General features: G+C 39.5%; 1 protein-coding gene across 1 annotated transcript in view; it reads left to right on the top strand.

Annotated features, from left to right (window-relative positions):
• The window catches only part of LOC116485634 (DNA repair-scaffolding protein-like), an 83,368-nt gene that overhangs the window by 47,144 nt on the left and 18,107 nt on the right, over positions 1 to 18,117 (top strand). Inside the window, exons 6-7 of the mRNA XM_032181125.1 lie at positions 6,033 to 6,283; positions 16,907 to 17,007. Of these exons, the coding sequence (XP_032037016.1) occupies positions 6,033 to 6,283; positions 16,907 to 17,007 (352 nt within the window). The remainder of the gene's footprint in view (positions 1 to 6,032; positions 6,284 to 16,906; positions 17,008 to 18,117) is intronic.

The raw sequence follows: 18,117 nt of genomic DNA, 5'->3' as shown, positions 1-18,117 counted from the left end.
AAGAAAGCTTGGGGTCCCCCACCCACAGAGCGGCACACACCTAGCTTTGCTCATGAAAATTCAGCTGCTTGTACGATAGTGCATCTGAATTTTCTCTGTAGACTGAACATTGCTAGCTTACCAAAAGCCGAATTACTTCTCAAGATAGGAAAATATTTGGCTTAGGCTTCAATGCTTCAGTTAAAGCTTCAGAAAACATAAAGCTGTAGGGAGAATAGTAGGCTTTAAATCCTATATGTCTTTATCTTTATAGAGGTGAATAATATCCTGTAGTATTTGCGTGCACATTGCTTGAATTAATTTTGCATTGATTAATTAAAAGAAGGGGAAACTTCATTTCTTTTACCTTTCTCCTACTCCCTCTAAACCTGCAAGGCAGCTTCTGGTGGAGTTAGCTTCAAGCATTTGTTAGCATAGCCTGGGCCTTTGACACACTGCACTGGTGATTTATGCTCGTGAATATTCATTGTAGCAAATTCAGCGGCTTTTCTGCTCACTTTGTTTCTTGGGGAGTACTGTGCAAAATAGAAAATCAAACTATTATCTCCCTTCAGTTGAAGTTCTCTGCTCACAGGTGTAAAAAGGGATTCAAATGCAAAGAAAACATCTAATTCAAACATAGCATTGCTTATCAGAAAGGAAAATGACAGAGACGTGAAAGGTGGTGGGATAGTCATGCAGTGTCACCCTGCGTGTTTGTTAATATCAGCCAGCTTCCACCAATCTTGCGAGCTACCATGAGAAGGCAGTTAGAAGAAATGCAAATGAATCCTGCAAAGAATAAGGGAATCAGGGAGGAGAAAAAGTCCATGAGAGAGCAACAGGAGACAATAGAAAATACTTCTGAAGTTAGAAGTAAAGGCACGTGAAAGTAGAAGTAGGAAAGGGAATGCAACAAGACTGATTTACCTCTTTAAGTATAATGATCAATGTTGGAAACTCTCAAATACTAATTCCGTTTTTTGACAAAGCTTTGCTTTCTGACCCTGAGAAAGCCTGGCTCCTGGAGTGTGCCATCTGAGAAACCATATTAATTCTTGCGTGTGAGCTAAGGTGCAGTAAGATAGGAGGGAAGAAATTTATTATTTTTAAGGAGGCAAGTGACAGACTAAGTGAGTTCCATTTGCAAAAAGTTACTTCAGTATCCAGTCAGAATTTGACAGCCATTTTTTGACAATGACAGATTCAGACAAAAAAAAAAAACTTCAACATGCTACAACATGCTGAAGCATCTTAGTTTCAGGTGATGGGCTAGTTCAGAATATCAGTGTGTGTTTACTGAGTGTTATATCTGCAGAGTGTCTTCATTACTAATTGAAAAAGATTTATGACACTTCATGACTGTGAGATGACTGAACAAGTGAAAGTGTTTAACCAATACAAAGACACTGTGTACGTGCTGAAATTTTTCTGCAGAAAATTCTCACTGAATGGTGTATCTTGAAAGGAGAACAAAAGTGGGCGAGAAACTCTCCCAACTACTCATCCTGATTTCTAATTAAACTAGAAACCTCAAAAATGGAGATTTAACAATTCTTGTTAATTTATTGCTATTTTATTAATAAGATATATCAAGTCTTTTTTAAGGTGATTAAATACAGTTATTTCTTGCTTCTGTCATTATTAAAGTCAACAGGTAATTTTTTTTTCAGATCATCTTGGGGCTAGTGCTGCAAAGTGCAGATTGTAAAAGCACTCCCAAAGAATTTGCAAGGTTTTCAAGGTGAAGTAACAGCTGAAGCAAATCTCCTGAAGGTGAGGGAGGAGGTGGTTGGCTGCAGAAGTAACAGTGTGTTAGCTACTCAGCTGCCTGGGTGCAAAATGTACCCAGGCAACTCGTGGGAGGTTATCTTCGTTTCACTGAAATCTGTTTTGTCATTGAATGCTTTGGGATGGGATTTTGCCATTTCTTTGAGGGGTGTGGGGGTGTGCTTTTGTTTGTTTGATTTTCTGTTTAAATTGATCATATATATATATACACACATTTAGCAGTCTTAATTTGTTAGTAGTGGGGGCAAATTTGCTGTTTCTCGTTTTGATACCTATTTCTATGTTTGTACCATCCCTTGCGTACTGGTGAGCATTGTCAAAAACACATCATAAATGAATTCACCTTGAGAGCTATCTTTTAATGCATTTTGATTTAAGCATGCTTATCTTTGATAGGGTTCTGGATGCTCAGCTGCAGTAGCCACTGACTTTTTTTTTTTCTTAAAGACAAATCTTAGTGGAAATAATGGCAATACTATGTGCATTTATGCTGGTCATTTTTCCATGTAAAATAAAGAGCCGTGGAAGAGGAGCATTTAAACACTTCCAAAGGAAACCATGTGCAGAGCAAATACGTTTATTCTAAAAGTGAACAAAATGAGCCATGTCATCATCTTAGTGAGAGAGTATGGAGAGTATGAAGTCAGCTCCCGCTTCTTTTTTTTCCTACCCAGACCTTGGAAATGGAAAAGTGGTTAGCATAAGATAAATGAAGGTGTTGTGGCGAGGTTATAATTGGAAATGAAAAGTAAATATTGGTGGACAATTTACTGCGGAGTATCTGGAGTGATGAGGTTATATGGGGGACAGCCGTGGAAAATGCCAGGATGAAGGTAGTTAGATTGGGCTCAGGGGTTGAACAAAGGGAGTGAGGTGGAGAAATTGAGTCAGGGAGCTGGGGTAGGGTATGTGCCCTCTGCTGTGACAACAAAAATCACTATTTCAAAGTAATAGCAGTGTGGAAATGTCAGCTACTTTTAATTTGATGCTTCTCAGTGCTTAGCAAATGACGCTCTTCAGAAACTCATAGTGATACTACTGGGGATGACGTTATTGTAAAACAAACAAAACAAAAACCTCTTGAAAATTCGGCTTCATGATATTTAGGATACTTATAAATGATAAACAGTTTGTTCACTAGTTATCAATGGTTGTTTTAAAGTGAACCTAAGGAATTAAATTGCTATTTTTTTGGCCATCTGTCTACCACCATAATGTTGGTAGATGTGCCATCTTGTATACTGCCTACTTGAAAAATCATGTCTGTAAGTTTTGAAAATATTTTCCTCTTCAGGATGTGTTTCTGACGGCTGAAGTTAAATAATGTACGGAATTGGAAAGTTCAGTTTTTGTTCTTTGTTTTTCTTTTTTTTATAGCTTCCTCTTTAAAAAAAAAAAAAAAAAAAATCCAAGGAACCAATTAAAAAAAAACACACACACAAAACAGCACTAACAAGCAAACAATCCAAAAGCAAAAACCTCAAAGTATGGTTTCCTTGGGGAAGTTAAGTCTAAACAAGTATACAGTAATAAATATTAGCAGAAGTATTAAATGATTTATTAGACAATCCTTACTTAAGAAAGCCGCTTAACTCTTACAACAGTCAGTGGGATTATAATGTGCTTGACTTTAATTACATCCCAAGGGCTTTCCTCATCTGTGTTTTGCATGCATGGAGAACTTCAGGTTTGCATCCTTTTTTAGGCAAACTGGATATTGTAACAATCTGAGTAAAATTAGAGCACTCCTGTAGCAAAAGAGGGCATTGAAGTGGTGTTTTAAGAATGAAGCGTTTGGTTGCTGCTTTTGTACTATTTGAAATCTTTTACTTCTGGCTCCTTTCCAATGTGGAAGGAGTTTGTTTTCAGAGAAATGTTGTTGCCAAGGGACTAATGTTGACTGTGTTGTGTTTAAAACAGAAAAATCACAGGCTGATATGAATTGCATTCTTTTAGCAATTCTTCTCTGGATAGCTTTAAAAGGTCCTTCCAATTTCCAGAATACTTAGGTCAGCTCTTAGGACACGAACACAGTGTCTCATCATTTACGTGAAGAATGTTTTAAAGAACTGGCAATAGCTTTATTCATTTTTTTTGTGTGCACAGTTGAGAAATGTTGGTTTCAGATGATTACACTAATTAATAACATACACCATTAGTGAATGCAGTGATTTCCCTCCCTTTCGCCTTTTATCTTTAAAGTCTTTATCTGAGCCGTTCGTCAGACAACCTGTGTGGAGAGCTGTTAAACAAGTTCATTTATTCTGTGATCAGAGCAGCATTATCTGGAGCAAAGTTAACTTTTTTTTTTCCAGTTTCCCATTGATAACATGAATCAAATACTTTGCAGTTATCCATTGGGTTTTGGTTCTTCCAAGGATCAGGGATGAGTTATGGAGCTCACCTGCTCCAAAGAAGGGTTTTGCATGAGTCAATCCCTGTGGTAGGACTGCTCCAGTGCTTGCTCCACCAGCACTTGAGTTGCTAACCAGCTTACAACAATGGGAGAATGTAACCAAAATAGGAACGGCAAACATGGCTTGTAGGTCAGCTTTTCTGGAGTTTTTCAGGCCAGATTATGCCATTAAAATCTCCTCCAGTAAGCGGCTTGGTTCATTAAAACATGACTTGAATGAGTTGTGTCTGTGCTCTTATTTAGAAGCAAGCAGTTGTACAGCACTTCTGCACTGCTCTACAAGGATAAATGGCTGTGTGGTTCTCTGACTGATTTCCACATTTATTTTTTATAGAATTTCCAAGTATTTTTGCTTAATATTATTTAGTTAAGAAATACTGGGTCAAGAGATGATTTACATAACAACTGAACTCTGCATAGCTTACCTCAGGGTGCTAAACCTGCTGCCATGCCCTGCCTGTGCGGGAGCCCTATGGGAGAATATGACAAGTTGAGCCAAAGCAGGTGATTTTTCCCCGTCAGCACTCTCCTAATCCTTTCATCTCCCGTTCCAGATTTATTCTGGGGCCTTTGCACCCTTTCCTCTCATCCTTCCTTTCTTGGTTCAGCATGTCCTGTGAATTTCTATGAGAGAGTGCCAGCAAGTTTTTAGGAACCTCGGCTCCACTCTGCTGATAGCACTTGTGGCTGACCAGGGATTGATCCTCCCTGGAACTACGTGGATGTGGCTTGATGGCTTCTGAGTCTGGGATGTACACTTCTGAAACCTCCACTGGAAGCCATAGGCCTGCTGGACATGCATCAACGCTAGCTTTAGTGGTCAAATTTATATTAACAGAATTGTTCAATACTTTTTGCTAGCTATGATTTCTGAGTTTCACACAGAGACATATGTTTATATGTAAACCGCCACAGTATAAGATATAAAACTGTTAGAGTGCCCAAAGGAGGGCTACAAAGATACTGAAAGGTCTAGAGGGGAAGATGTATGAGAAATGGCTGAGGTCCCTTGGTTTGCTCAGCCCCGAGCAGAGCAGGCTGAGGGGAGGCCTCATGGCGGCCTGCAGCTCCCTCACGAGGGGAGCGGAGGGGCAGGCGCTGAGCTCTGCTCTCTGGGGACAGCGACAGGACCCGAGGGGACGGCATGGAGCTGGGACAGGGGAGGGTCAGGCTGGGGGCTAGGGAAAGCTTGAGAAAAAAGTCTGAGAAGCATTTGGGCAACAGTCTCAGACCATTCTCATTCTCAGACACATGGTCTGATTTTGGGGTGGTCCTTTGGGGACCCAGGAGTTGGTCTCCATGATCTTTGTGGGTCCCTTTCAACTCAGGACATTCTATGCTTCTATGATTTGTCAGCTCAGACTAGAGGAGCAAACCTTCCTAGTTACTTGAATCTAGATGCAACAGCTCATCTTCCTTCAGCTCTCCTGCCAGTCATGATCCCTTTCATCATTAATCTCTTTGTTTTCCTGAAAATTTGCTTTAATCCTGACACCTGTTTGGAAACTTCAGATAGACTTTGGATAGAGATAGGCATTGACTTATCTTTTTGATAAATTCTCAAGATCTGGTTGTTTAAAAAAATAAGTTCATCACAGTTTTCCCTCACCAGATGGTCTTTATATTCAGCAGTTCATACTGGCTTAGAAAAGATAAATATGCATTTACAGTGAACTTGTCCAAGTTATATTAATCAATAAATTGTCATTTAATTTATGTATTGCTGGGAAACATAAATAAATGGCTACGTAAATCTGTACTAGAAAGTAAACAAGATTTTTTCCATGTGAATTAGCTTATTTCCTTAGCATTCTGTTTAAATAGCTTTTTATTTTTATTTGTTTAGATGACTCCAACACAAATTTCTGAATATTCATCTGATAATGACAGCGTGGAAGAAGTAGAAACAGAGACCACTAATCCAGGACTCACTAAGAAATTGCAGTCAAGTTTGGCATTGATTATGGGGGAAGTTCCAACAAGACCTGCCAGTGACTGGCTGAAGTCTGCACAGGCCCTTCTACAAACTCCTAAGAAACAGTCGGGCAAGGCCTCTAGAACCCCAGAAGATTCTGCTAAAAAGAAGAAATTACTGAGGTAAATGTTTTGCCTTTCTTAAGGAACTTTTGTATTGTAAATAAGATAATACAAGTTAACTAACAGAAGAGTAGGAACGCATTTCAAGGATAAACACTTTAAAGATGCCAACTCCAAAAACTTTAAAGAATATCATTTATCTGTAAACAAAGAAGACAAGAAACAACTTTTTTTTGTTGTTTTAAAACTTGTGCTCAAAATTCTCAATCTGAACTCCTTTATACAAATTGATACAGGTTTTGTACTTTTATTGATGCCTTAAGTACACATACTCTCATAACTGTAACATAATTTCTCTTTTAGCTTGTCATCATTTCATTGTTTTGTGCCTCCTCCGATATATAGTGAAAATATTATACCTCTTACTTTTTTAGTCCTTTCCAGATTTATCAGGGTAAAAGTATCTGGAATACTGTATAAAAGGGGCCACTGTTTAATAGTGCTGAATAGCGCAAAACAGAGCGATAATTAAGCAAAGGTGTGATGTATTTGTTTATCTGAAATTGAGATCTTTTTGACTTAATTAAATGTATTAAAAGATGCAGAAAGAAAACCACCAGAAACTGAGCAGCAGAAGTTTGATGTTCACGATTCATTATTTTCCTAGCTAGCTACAATACAGAAATAGTAGTTTCTTATATTGTATTCACTAAAGTTGCTTTAATTTAAATGATATATGTGAGGGCATGACTCAAATTACAGAAACAAAAATTCCGAACAGTGCTGCTGTAGATACCAATTGCATCTTTAACAATATGGTTCGTTCTTACACTTTTTACAGCTGATTCAATACAGTAATCAATCAGAAAATGAAGCACTTAAAAAGCACTTTGGAGAAATAACCATACCTTATTTTTCCTCTTAAAATGTTCTTGGCTACTTCAAAATGTTGAGTGAAGGAACAGATTTAAAAGATGTAATTACTGAGGATCTCTATACTTACAGTACTTGTGCAATCAAGCTCTACTTACTACTTTAAAAACATAAAAACAGAACTGTACTGGGTCAGACCAAAGCTTTACTGACAAAAATGCCTGTTGGTGGCCAAAAGCAAGTATGTGTGAAGGTATTAAGAACAAGACAAGTGTATAGTGGTATTTTTTGCCCTGGTGCACTTTGAGCTTTCATCAGTTTACTGCCTTGGGGGCTGAGTGTTTTGTCATCCCTGATGGATTTGTCCAGTAGTGTGTGTTTTTTTTTAAGCTATAAAAGCTTTTGGCTGCAGCAATAACATCCCTCGCTTAGGAGCTGCGTAGCTTAAATGTGACTTGAATCTGTACCTACCATCTTCATTTGGTGACCCTTAGTATCAAATATTTTAGTGCAAAAATGTGTTTTGGTAGTAAAAGTACTCTGAAATGGCTATATAAGAGAATAATCAGTGTTATTGATTTATCTATCTATTTCTTTTTCAAATTTTCAGTATAGAATGCAATCCCTCCAGAATGGGTAGACAAGGACAGCATGCAGGGGGGATTTTTGGGGTATTTTTGATTTTATTTTTTTAAACTATTCTGTGCTTCCACCTTGGGTTCCTTTTGGAACACAGAAGCAAGCAGGAAATTCCTCAGATGAGTTTTGTTTGTCTAATTATTTGCTTGTCCAGATCATTTTCATCTTTTCATTCTTCCTGTTCAGGGCATTAATTTTGTATGTCTCTTTTCCACTTTTCCTTTCATTGTTGACTGAGAATGTTTTCATTTTATGTGCTACCACTGGATATAAGAGTCTGTATACTAGATAGGAGAGCTTAGGTTTTCAGCACCGTAGGCTGAAGACTAGTTTGGGGAAAGGTTTATCAATTTCTTGGTCAATGAAGTGATGATCCCTTCTTTCTGCTTATATAGCTAAAAGCTGTATAGCAGTTGTTGGCTTGTCCCCTTCTTTTTTCCCCATCTCTACTGCAGGTTGAGACCACAGCAGAAAAAGCAATAAACAAGGGAATTCATCTTGCAGGCTGGATCTGGTCCATGGTTTCCCTTCCCACTTGGACCATTGGGAACTCTGCAATGTGTGGAAAAATACTTCTGCTTAACCAGGCTTATTTTTATTTTTTTTTTCCTCCAAGCTGGTGCTTAGTGAAATCAGGGTTGACAGGAGGTGTTAAAGTGATAGAGCCATGGTCTTTCTGTGTGAATTCCTGTGAGAGAGGTTCAAAGCCAAAAGCAGATGGTTTTAGTATGTGTACTGGTTGGAGAAGTCCTGCTCTAACTGGAGTAGGCTGCCTGTGTTCTCCTTTCAACTTTTTAGAAAACAACAATATATTTTCTATTTTATTCTCTTTGCCTTTTGAGGTGACTGCAGCTACTTCCAAAAAGGAGAGAGAACATAGAAACTCTAGCTTTTATTTTCTGACAAGGTCTTATACCATGTGTAACAGTCTTCCAATATTATTTAGTTCTGCTGCTGTTTGCATTTATATTCTCATTATCTGATTGCAGCTATCTTCCTATTACCTCAATGACTGCATTTTTCTACCCAACCTCTCTGCTTGGGATGCTCTTGGTCCTAAATTGGAAGGGAGCAGTTGACCAGATGGGAGGAAAGAGTGTTATTTATTTGATCCTATTAAAGATAATTGCCATACTCTACTACAAAAAAAAAAATCTAACCTAAACAACAAATCTTCAGAGGTAAGCCGATTATTAGAAATTAGCTTAATTATTCATTAATGCTGGGGTTAGAAATCTGAGTGTAATAGCAACATGTTGGAGTGGAAAGAAAATGAGAAGCACACCTATCTCCCCAGAAGAAACATGCAACATGCACAATGCTGTGATGGGTGAAATATGAAGGGGCATGTTGCAATCATTCTGTCAGTAGTTAGTGGGGCTTTGGAAAGTGATAAGCATCTGCACAAAAGAAAGACCCAGCTTAGGGAACTTTTCCCTCACTAATTGTCTGATCTATTCTGTGCCTTCTTACCAAATTCAAGCATCCCTTCATATATCCACTATAATATTAGTTTCTGTTTTCAAAATTGGTTTACATGGAGACTGCTCTTTTTTCTGCCAGTATTTGCAGGGTAGAGCTGGATAGTCTGTGTAGCACTGGTATTCAGGGCTCTTGGTGGGCATGGTCAGGTTCTAGATCTCGCTGAAGGGCAGTGCTGTAGGAGGTGCCAGCTCTGCCATCCTAGTAGCAAAAAGAAAGATTTCTTTCACTCACAACCATCAAAACAAAGCGCCTGGACATCCTCACCTTAAACATCGGTTTTATGTGCCATCTTGAATAGCTATCTTCCTTTTATTTAAATAGAAGTGAGAATTAGAGGGAGTGGAAGTAGTATAATTTTCCAAGGTATGCTGAGAGATAAATGTCAATGTACTGCACTGATGAGCTACTAAAGTAGCTGGTGAGGAAGTGCTAATAGTGGTATTTGATACAGAGATAAATTGGCTTGGTGATTAGGTCAAGAGGTATTGGTTTTAGATGTTCTTGCCCTTTTATTCCACCACAAAGTTTCAGTTTCTCAGCTTGAGTCAACATTGCATGGGAAAATTATGCAAGTGATTTGCAGACCTAAGGGTGAGAGTATATACACTGCAAATACCCATTTTCAGGAAGTTTTTTTTTTTTTTTTTTTCAGATTTTGTATTAATGCTAATAATACAAGGTAAAATGTATAACCTGCGCAGTTCCAAGTCACTCAAAGTTCACATGTTAAAGAAGAGAGAAATAATGTATTGAAAGTCTCGGTTTGTTCCATGGGTTAAACCAATAACTGTGCTTGTTCAGTATTTGTAAACAAAAAAAAAATCAAAATGTGTTCACTCAGCTTTTCTTGTCTACAAGAAGACCTCTCTTGAAGGCTTTATGAATTGTTTGTTTTTTTCTAGTAAAATTTTATTTCCATTAGCTAAACAAAAAGTCTGGCTTTCAGTGCAGGAAATGGATATCTGAAGTTATATAACGTTAACCCTACTTCATCTAAATCTGTCATGCTGCAAGAGCTTTTAGTTGTGAAGAGTAACTGCTTTGTTTTGGGGGAGGGTGCTTGTTTTTTTGTGTGCATGTGTGGTTTTGTTTATTTGCTAGTTTTATGTGGCCCTCTTTAGCTTAATAGTGAAATAAAATCTTAGGAAATTCCATTTTAATTATCTTATAATTATATATTTAAGCCAGTAGATCACTTACAGATCTCATCTGCTAAAATTAACTCGCCTTATCAAAAGAGGGGAAAAATACAGAATGTCCTGGTTCTGCATGCAGTAAAATGGTCACACAAGGCCAAGTGAGGTCCTGAAAATAAAGGAAAATGCCAAGGGAGGAAGGAGCTGGCACAAATGACAGCAGGCTGTAAAATAGGGTCTGTTTTTTTCTTACACACATCCGTAAGCAGCATGAGGGTATAACAGCAACACATAAATCTCTGTCTCTTACGCGCTGGTGGTGGCTCTTGAAAACGGTACCTTTGTTCCACATACGTTTTATGGAGGTGAGCTTCTTTGTGGAACAGTTGAACAAAGAAATATCAAAGAGACCACACAGACCAGAAAAGACTTCGGGCTTATTTCTTGAGAGAGGCTCCAAATCCTTGAACTCATAAGACTGGAGGTCTGATAGCTGTGTGTTAGAAATGATCATTTGTGTTACAGTACAGATCTTCGTTTTCTTTTCATTTTACACGTCGGTGTGATGCTGTTCATTTGACGTGGAAATTGTGGTTTGGGAGAAACACTGATTCCTTTCCAAGGGAAAGAACCCAGAACTTGTAGCAGAGCACAGTTACTGAAGAAGTTTTTTAGGGAATTAAAATGATTGCTGTCTGCTTGTTCTATCACATAGGAAAAGAACTAGTGCTATGCCTTGGTTGTGCATGTCCACATCTAACAAACAAAATTACCCCAATGATGATGTTAATGGGGACTCATCCCAGGTGAATGTTTATAAATCTAAGCGTTGAGCCAGAGCTTGAGTAGGGCTCATGCGTACACCAAGTTACTCTTTCAGAGCCCTTGTTACCTCACCAAGTCAACAGCTGCTCTCCTGCACTGGAGAGGAGTGGGCCCCATATCTTACATATGTACCCATGCTGTTTTTTACAGTAAAGGGGCACGGAGTAGTGACTGTCAGCGCTAGCATTTAATTTAAGTGAGCACCCCCTGGAGTGGAATTGAACAGCTGACTGTTACAGAAATAACTTATTTTACTAGTTAGCTTGGAAATATTAGTAGAGACCTGTCATTGCTTTGAAAGGAGAAAATCACTAACTGCTCAGTCCCAAGATGGATATATGTAAGTAATCCACAGTGTTTTGAAGTGCATGGACTTCTGAGAGTAGTGTATCTGAGGAGGCGACTCAGATGTGTAAGTGTTCACAGTTCTTAAATTGGAATTGAAGTCTGGGAAGGAGTAAACTTATCTAAATCTAATTCTATGGGGTTATTTTTAGTACTTGCCGTGCTGAATTAAAACTTCATTAAATAAACACAGAAAGAGTTCTAGCAATTAAAAAAAAAAAAAATTGAAAAGGGCTTTTTAAAAACACAGCCTACTCATTAATGCTCTTTCTTTTTTCCATTTGCTATTAACCTTCTTGGAATTTTAAACTAGGGATTAGCACTATGTGGCGATGTTTGACAGAGGGTGGTACACTCATAGAGTCATCAAGGTTGGCAAAGACTGCCAAGCTCATCCATCCCCATCCTACCACTATCACCCACTAAACCATGTCCTTAAGCACCACATCCGGCCTTTCCTTGAACACCCCCAGGGATGGTGACACCACTGCCTCCCTGGGCAACCCCTCCCTGTGCCTGACTGCTCTTTCTGAGAAGAAATGGCTCCTCATTTCCAAACGGAACCTCCCCTGGTGCAACTTGAGGCATTCCCTCTAGTCCTGTCACTGGTTACCTGTGAGAAGAGGCCGACCCCCAGCTCCCCACACCTTCCTTTCAGGCAGCTGCAGAGAGCAATGAGGTCTCCCCTGAGCCTCCTCTTCCCCAGACCAAACACCCCCAGCTCCCTCAGCCGCTCCTCACAGGACTTGTGCTCCAGGCCCTTCACCAGCTTCACAGCCCTTCTCTGGACACACTCCAGGGCCTCGATGTCCTTCTTGCAGTGAGGGGCCCAAAACAGAATACAGTACTAGAGGTGCAGCCTCACCAGAGCCAAGTACAGAGGGACAATCACCTCCCTGTCCTGCTAGCTGCACTATTCCTGATGCAAGCCAGAATGCCCTTGGCCTTCTTGGCCACCTGGGCACACTGCTGGCTCATGTTCAGGCAAGCATCAACTAGCACCCCCAGATCCTTTTCCTCTGCACAGCTTTTGAGCTACTCTCCCCTGGGGCTGTAGCACTGCATGGGGTTGTGGCCAAAGTGCAGGACTTAGCACTCAATTCCCTCATCCAAATCCTCAATAAAGATATTAAAGGGGATGGGCCACCACGCTGACCCCTGGGGAACACCACTGGTGAACAGTCGCCAGCTCAATTTCACTCCATTCACCACCTCTGTCTGGGCCCAGCTATTCAGCCAGTTTTTAACCCAGCGAAGAGCGTGCCTGTCCAAGCCATGGCTGCCAGCTTCTCCAGAAGAATACGATCTTTGTGGAAAGGAGCACCTCCAGAAACTGAGCTTTTGTACTTGATGCTGAGTTATATTTTGGTCAGCAAACCTGTGTCTTTCACATGGATATTGTTGAACATGGACCGTGGAGTATTTCAACAAGCTCGGTTTTAGTAGGGAAGTAGGACGTGGACTTCCAATTGTTGAATCTACCTTAGGGGATTTTAAGGGTCAAAACAGTTGTACTAAGAGTTTCCTGATTAAAACTAAAAAGGTCGTGAGTAGCAGAGATTGTATCTGTGCAGTTTGGCTTCGTTGAGCAGCCCTTGCATTAACAGTTTGCCAAATGCATTAAATTTGCTCACGATAAAACATTATTTTGGGGTTAAGTTCAAAGCGCTAGTCAGTAAGGTATGCATCTCAGATTAAAGTTTTTGTTGTTTAAATACAGACTGTCAGTTTCCTTGATTACAGAAATCATAATTAATAATAAAAATATATTTGCCCATTTATATATACACACACAATCCAGATGGTGGGTTAGCCATGTAGGACAGTTAAATGCATCATAAGATCAAAAAAGGGATCTGGATATTTTTCTCCAACCTCCTTGGGGCAGCTGGGTACATGAAGAAACTGCAACGAGACTTTGCGTTGTGGAATCCAGTCTCCACCCTTTGTGCCAACAAAACCTCTAGTATCTGGCAACCCGAACCAAACACACAGCGCTGAAAAGCTAGGGCATTTTCAGAGGGAGAATGCGTGGACAGTGAAAAGAAAAAAAATATTTATTTTGTGTTACCAAAAATAAGCAAAATGCCCCTTTCTTGGATAGAATATATGCTGAAGAATGCCTGCTAGTCCCAGTGAACTGAGCTAACTACCAGAGACTGACTATAAAAGCTCATTAGGTGTATAACAATCCACAGGGGTGCAACTGGGAATAAAGTAATAGTAATTTCAACAGTGTTGCTCTTCTCAAAACGTGAAATTTGTTCTTAACGCCGAAACTGGCTCCTGCTTAACATCACGCTCTGCTTTGTGTAAGCTTTGTAGCTCTGTTATCTCTCTCATCTGCTCACAATTTCTCACGGCGTATACACAAACATTTTGAACAGCGTGGGCACCTGTCTTATATGAGAAGGCATTAATAGTTCTCAAGTGTCGCTGTCTCAAAATGTGTCAAAATATGCAACAGAATGCACCTTTTTTTTCTTTTTTTTTTTTTTTTCCATTTTCTTAAGTGCTAAAAATGGGTTGATTCTGCTGGTTTTGGGGCAATGTTTAAATTTCTTGTTTCTACATTTTAGAAGAAGGGGGGGGAAATGAACCATAAACTACCAACTCTCTCTTTTGCCGTCAAAATTCCTTTTGTGCATGGCATGTCCTTGAACTGTATTTTCCAGTTTCACAACGTATGAAAGACGGGGGAGGGAGAGAGGGGCAGAACAAAAAAGCAATGCCAATGGCTGGATGAGAACCTCTCAGAACTACGTTGTTGGTTATATTTGATGTTCTGCAACCAGGCAGGTGCAAATGCCTTATTATGTTTGCAGTTTAAACTTTTTTTAAATGCATTTTGGAATTGGAATAGAAGGATAAGTATTAACAACTATCAATTTTATTAGCCAAGGGGCCGCTAAGGAAAGACATGGTTTTATTTTTCATGGACCTTGTGGTAACTGCTGTCCTGATACAGACCCGCTTAGCAAATGTGCAGTGAAGTCATGTCAGAGTAAGACCTTGCCTGGTAGGTGTATTAGGCCTGACACAAGAGTTGTTTTTTGTTTGTTTTTTTTTTTGTATTGTATGCTTCTGTCATGTGCCATGAAACCAGGAACTTCGTCATGCTATGGAGTGCTTCTGCCATAGATGGAGCAATATGGCTTACAACCATAACCCTCTTCAGGGGAAGGGGGAAAATCAGACCGAGGTTTTAGAGCTGCTCTTTTGTGCAGGTACCTTAAGCACTGTAAGAAAATACATTTCTTTGAACGTTGTCTGTGGAAGAAATGAAAAAAGGTTTTGGAACACTTCTGCTGAACAGTTGTCATCCACCAGAACAAGTTTTTGAGCTACTCGCTCTTTTCTGTATTGCTGTAGTCCAGCCACAGGGTTCAGTTGCAGACCTACCCATGCAAGACTTCAGCAAACAAGCAAATTCAAAATGCATTTAGCAGCTGTATTTCTAAACGTAACTCAAGTGAACCATGTTCCAGCACGGCATGGGTAGATGGTGCAGCCAAGCTGAATGAAGAGCTGCATCTGAGAACAGCAGCCGGGCAGGAGGAGGAGCTGGGTGGGCAGTTGGCTGGTGTTTGTGGAACTGCCTTGTCCTCAACCACAGGGCTGCAGTAAGGCTTGAGTGTCAAGTGCTCACGTTTTTTGAGTAAATTTGCCTGAGCAGGGCATTAGCAGCAGACAAAATTACCCTGTAAGAAGGTCTGTGCTTAATTTGAGCCTGCTGCATACCAAAGCACCCATTGCACTTTTCTGTACTAGTTACCCATGTGTTTTAAAATCCACGTTGAAAGCAGGATTAAAGAACATTGTTAAGCTTCTCTGTAAGTTCATTGGAGCCCAAGGTGTCCTAAAGGTTTTTGTTTGTTCTCCTCCGTAACATAGCAAGTCATGTAGCTTGTGGGTTCTTTATCGTGGGGGTTGGGGAATTCTTCGGTCCTCTGAAAGATGCTAAATTAGAGTCTGAGTTTCTCTTCCCTGCCTAAACCACTGTGGCCATGGAAGAGACTGCAGTAAGATAAACTACGTAACTTTGACAAATCATTCTGGGTCAAACCTAGCTCCTGTATTTCCGAGTATTCGTTCTGTGGGCTTCACTATGACAGTGTTTTGCCGTGCTATCCAGCAAGTCCTGTGATAGTTATGGTTTCGCAAATTAGATAGCTGCTCATTAGAAAATCAGCTGAGACTGCTAATTCATTATCATATAACCTGTTGTTTTCTCTGCAGGTGAAATTGCTGTTAGTAATTGCTAACCAAAGAGACTTTTTACAGGCTCCTTGAAGTGCTGCTTAGTCCTTTTAGTTCCTTCTTTGTTCCTTCCACAGGTGTGGCTCCTCCCAGTTTCTCATTTGCAGCATGAGCTTTACCAAGCTATTTGATCTTTGTTCTAAAATAATAGTAATAATAATCCCATTTATATGCACTCATAAACTGGCCTTATTCTATTTTTGTTGATTCCCAAACTAAGTTTACCTGAGGACACGGTTCAGCTTAGTGGAAGCCTTTACTGATATATACTAGATCTTGTAGGGAAACTTACACTTGAAGGAAAGAATAAATTGCTTTTTAATGCAAATAACTTGTTTGAAGCCAAAGAAAAACGCTCAAATACTCCCTTACTATTCCAAAGCTCATTGTAACAGCCCCAAACCAGCTTCCAACATGCTCTTTTTGGTTTTAAAGAGGTAAGTTGACATCTCCTGAATTTGAATCCAAGGGTAGGAATTGCTTTAGTGTTACCTTAAATGTCCGTGCTTTCGATGCCACTCCTCTGCTCCTCACCTTGGGAATGCTAAATTAATTCCATCTCGGAGAATGTTCCGACCACTGAAACTGCGCACTTGACCCAGCTTGTGAAATGAATCATAGGGTCAAGTATGGGTAAAAGAATATTTCTGTGATCACTCCTTGCCAACAGACAAACAAATCTGTGAGGAAAAAAAAAAAAACCCAACCTGTTATAACTGGTGGTTACACTGAACCAGTTAGGGTGTTTGTTTCAAATTCAGAATTGTCTGTAGTAGCTATCGTGGTATGTGCATAAGAGCAGAGAAAGTGCAGAGGAAGAAAGTAGGAACCTTTCTTTACAATCCTTGTGCTGGAGACAGTTCTGAAAGCTTTAAAGACTGTGGACACCCAGATAGTGGAAAAATGTTTTATTGTGTGTATTGACCCTAACTGTGTTTTATTGGGAGTGTATCCACTGGAAAATCAAAATGAGGAGAGCTAATCTGTAAAATGTAACGTTCCTGTATGTTTCTGTCTCTTAGGGTCAAAGCATACATATTCCATATGTCCTATGGCTTGTCACTTGGCAAAACTGTATCCTGCTTCTTGGCAAAACTGAGCATTCCTTTATTCTCTGCAGGGGAGGGCTGGCTGAGAGGTTATGTCGGCTGCAGAACAGAGAAAGATCTGCCATTAGTTTTTGGAGACATCAGTATATTTCAGATGCTAAAATCCCATCAGGTAAGAACTGTTAATACATACACTATTACGTGGAAGTACATGGATGCATTTATGCACATAGCCCACAGAAGGGTACAACTGAAATTTAGATCCTCTCTGTTTTTGCTTGAATTGGGGTTAAATTCTCTTGAGTGTAGACCATCATACAGAGCTGAAATGGATTATGAACCCAAAAGACAATGTCCTAGTCCTCAAAGCATTTGAGTATAAGGGATAAAGAACTTGTTTTAAATAGCCTTGATCTACTAAACTCTTCAGAACTTCTTGCTTCCCCACATCACTTGGGAAAATGATGTTTCCAGGTGGTAAGACAACTCAAAGTTTATTTTTTTGAATGTGCAATTTATTTATTTTTTGGTTCTTGTTGTTTCTGTATTGCTGTTTCTTCCTCTTTCCTTGACAATTTTTCTTCTGTTTGAAGTCAGCCATATTCATGGCTAATTGCTGGAATTGTGGATGACAGCAAACATGAACAAACAGAATGCAACTGTGAAATGAGCATGAAGTATAACTGTGGGGCGCTTCCCTTAAAAAGAAGGGGTGGGAGTTGCACTAATTAGTTGTAAGTGACTAATAGCACCATCTTTCAGTAATATTTCTTAAGAGATAATAGGTTCATAGAGTCAAAGTGTAAAGAAACATTTTTTATCAATTTGTGTGTGCGTGAATGTAGGTTATGAAATTTCAAGCATTTATTCTGTATTAAGCCCAATAATTGTTTCTGGGCACATATTAACTTTGTTTATTTTCCAGAAAGTCCTCTGGTCTTAATTTGAAAACATGCAAATGGGGGAATCTATCACTTGCCTTGAGGCCTTGAGAGCTTGTCCTTAATTCCACTCACATTTTGATTTTTTTAATTTTTTCTCCCAAATCTTAGTTTGTCTGGCTTCAGTTCCCATCTTTTGTTTTATATAAAGCCTTTCTCCATTAGATTAAAGAGCTCTTTAGGGTATGGCATTTTCCCTCTCTGGCACTCGTATAGCAAAATCATGCTGCCTCACAAGTTTCATAAACTAAGCAGCCTGAACTCTTTAATGTTCTCTGCAGCATTTTCTCCAGTCGTCAAGTGATTTGCGTGGCTCTTTACTGCACGCTCTCAAACTTTTC

This window comes from Aythya fuligula, chromosome 2 (assembly GCF_009819795.1).
Source record: "Aythya fuligula isolate bAytFul2 chromosome 2, bAytFul2.pri, whole genome shotgun sequence".
Lineage (NCBI taxonomy): Eukaryota > Metazoa > Chordata > Aves > Anseriformes > Anatidae > Aythya > Aythya fuligula.
Note: the sequence above shows the minus strand (reverse complement) of the source record. Positions and strands in the feature narration are given on the sequence as shown.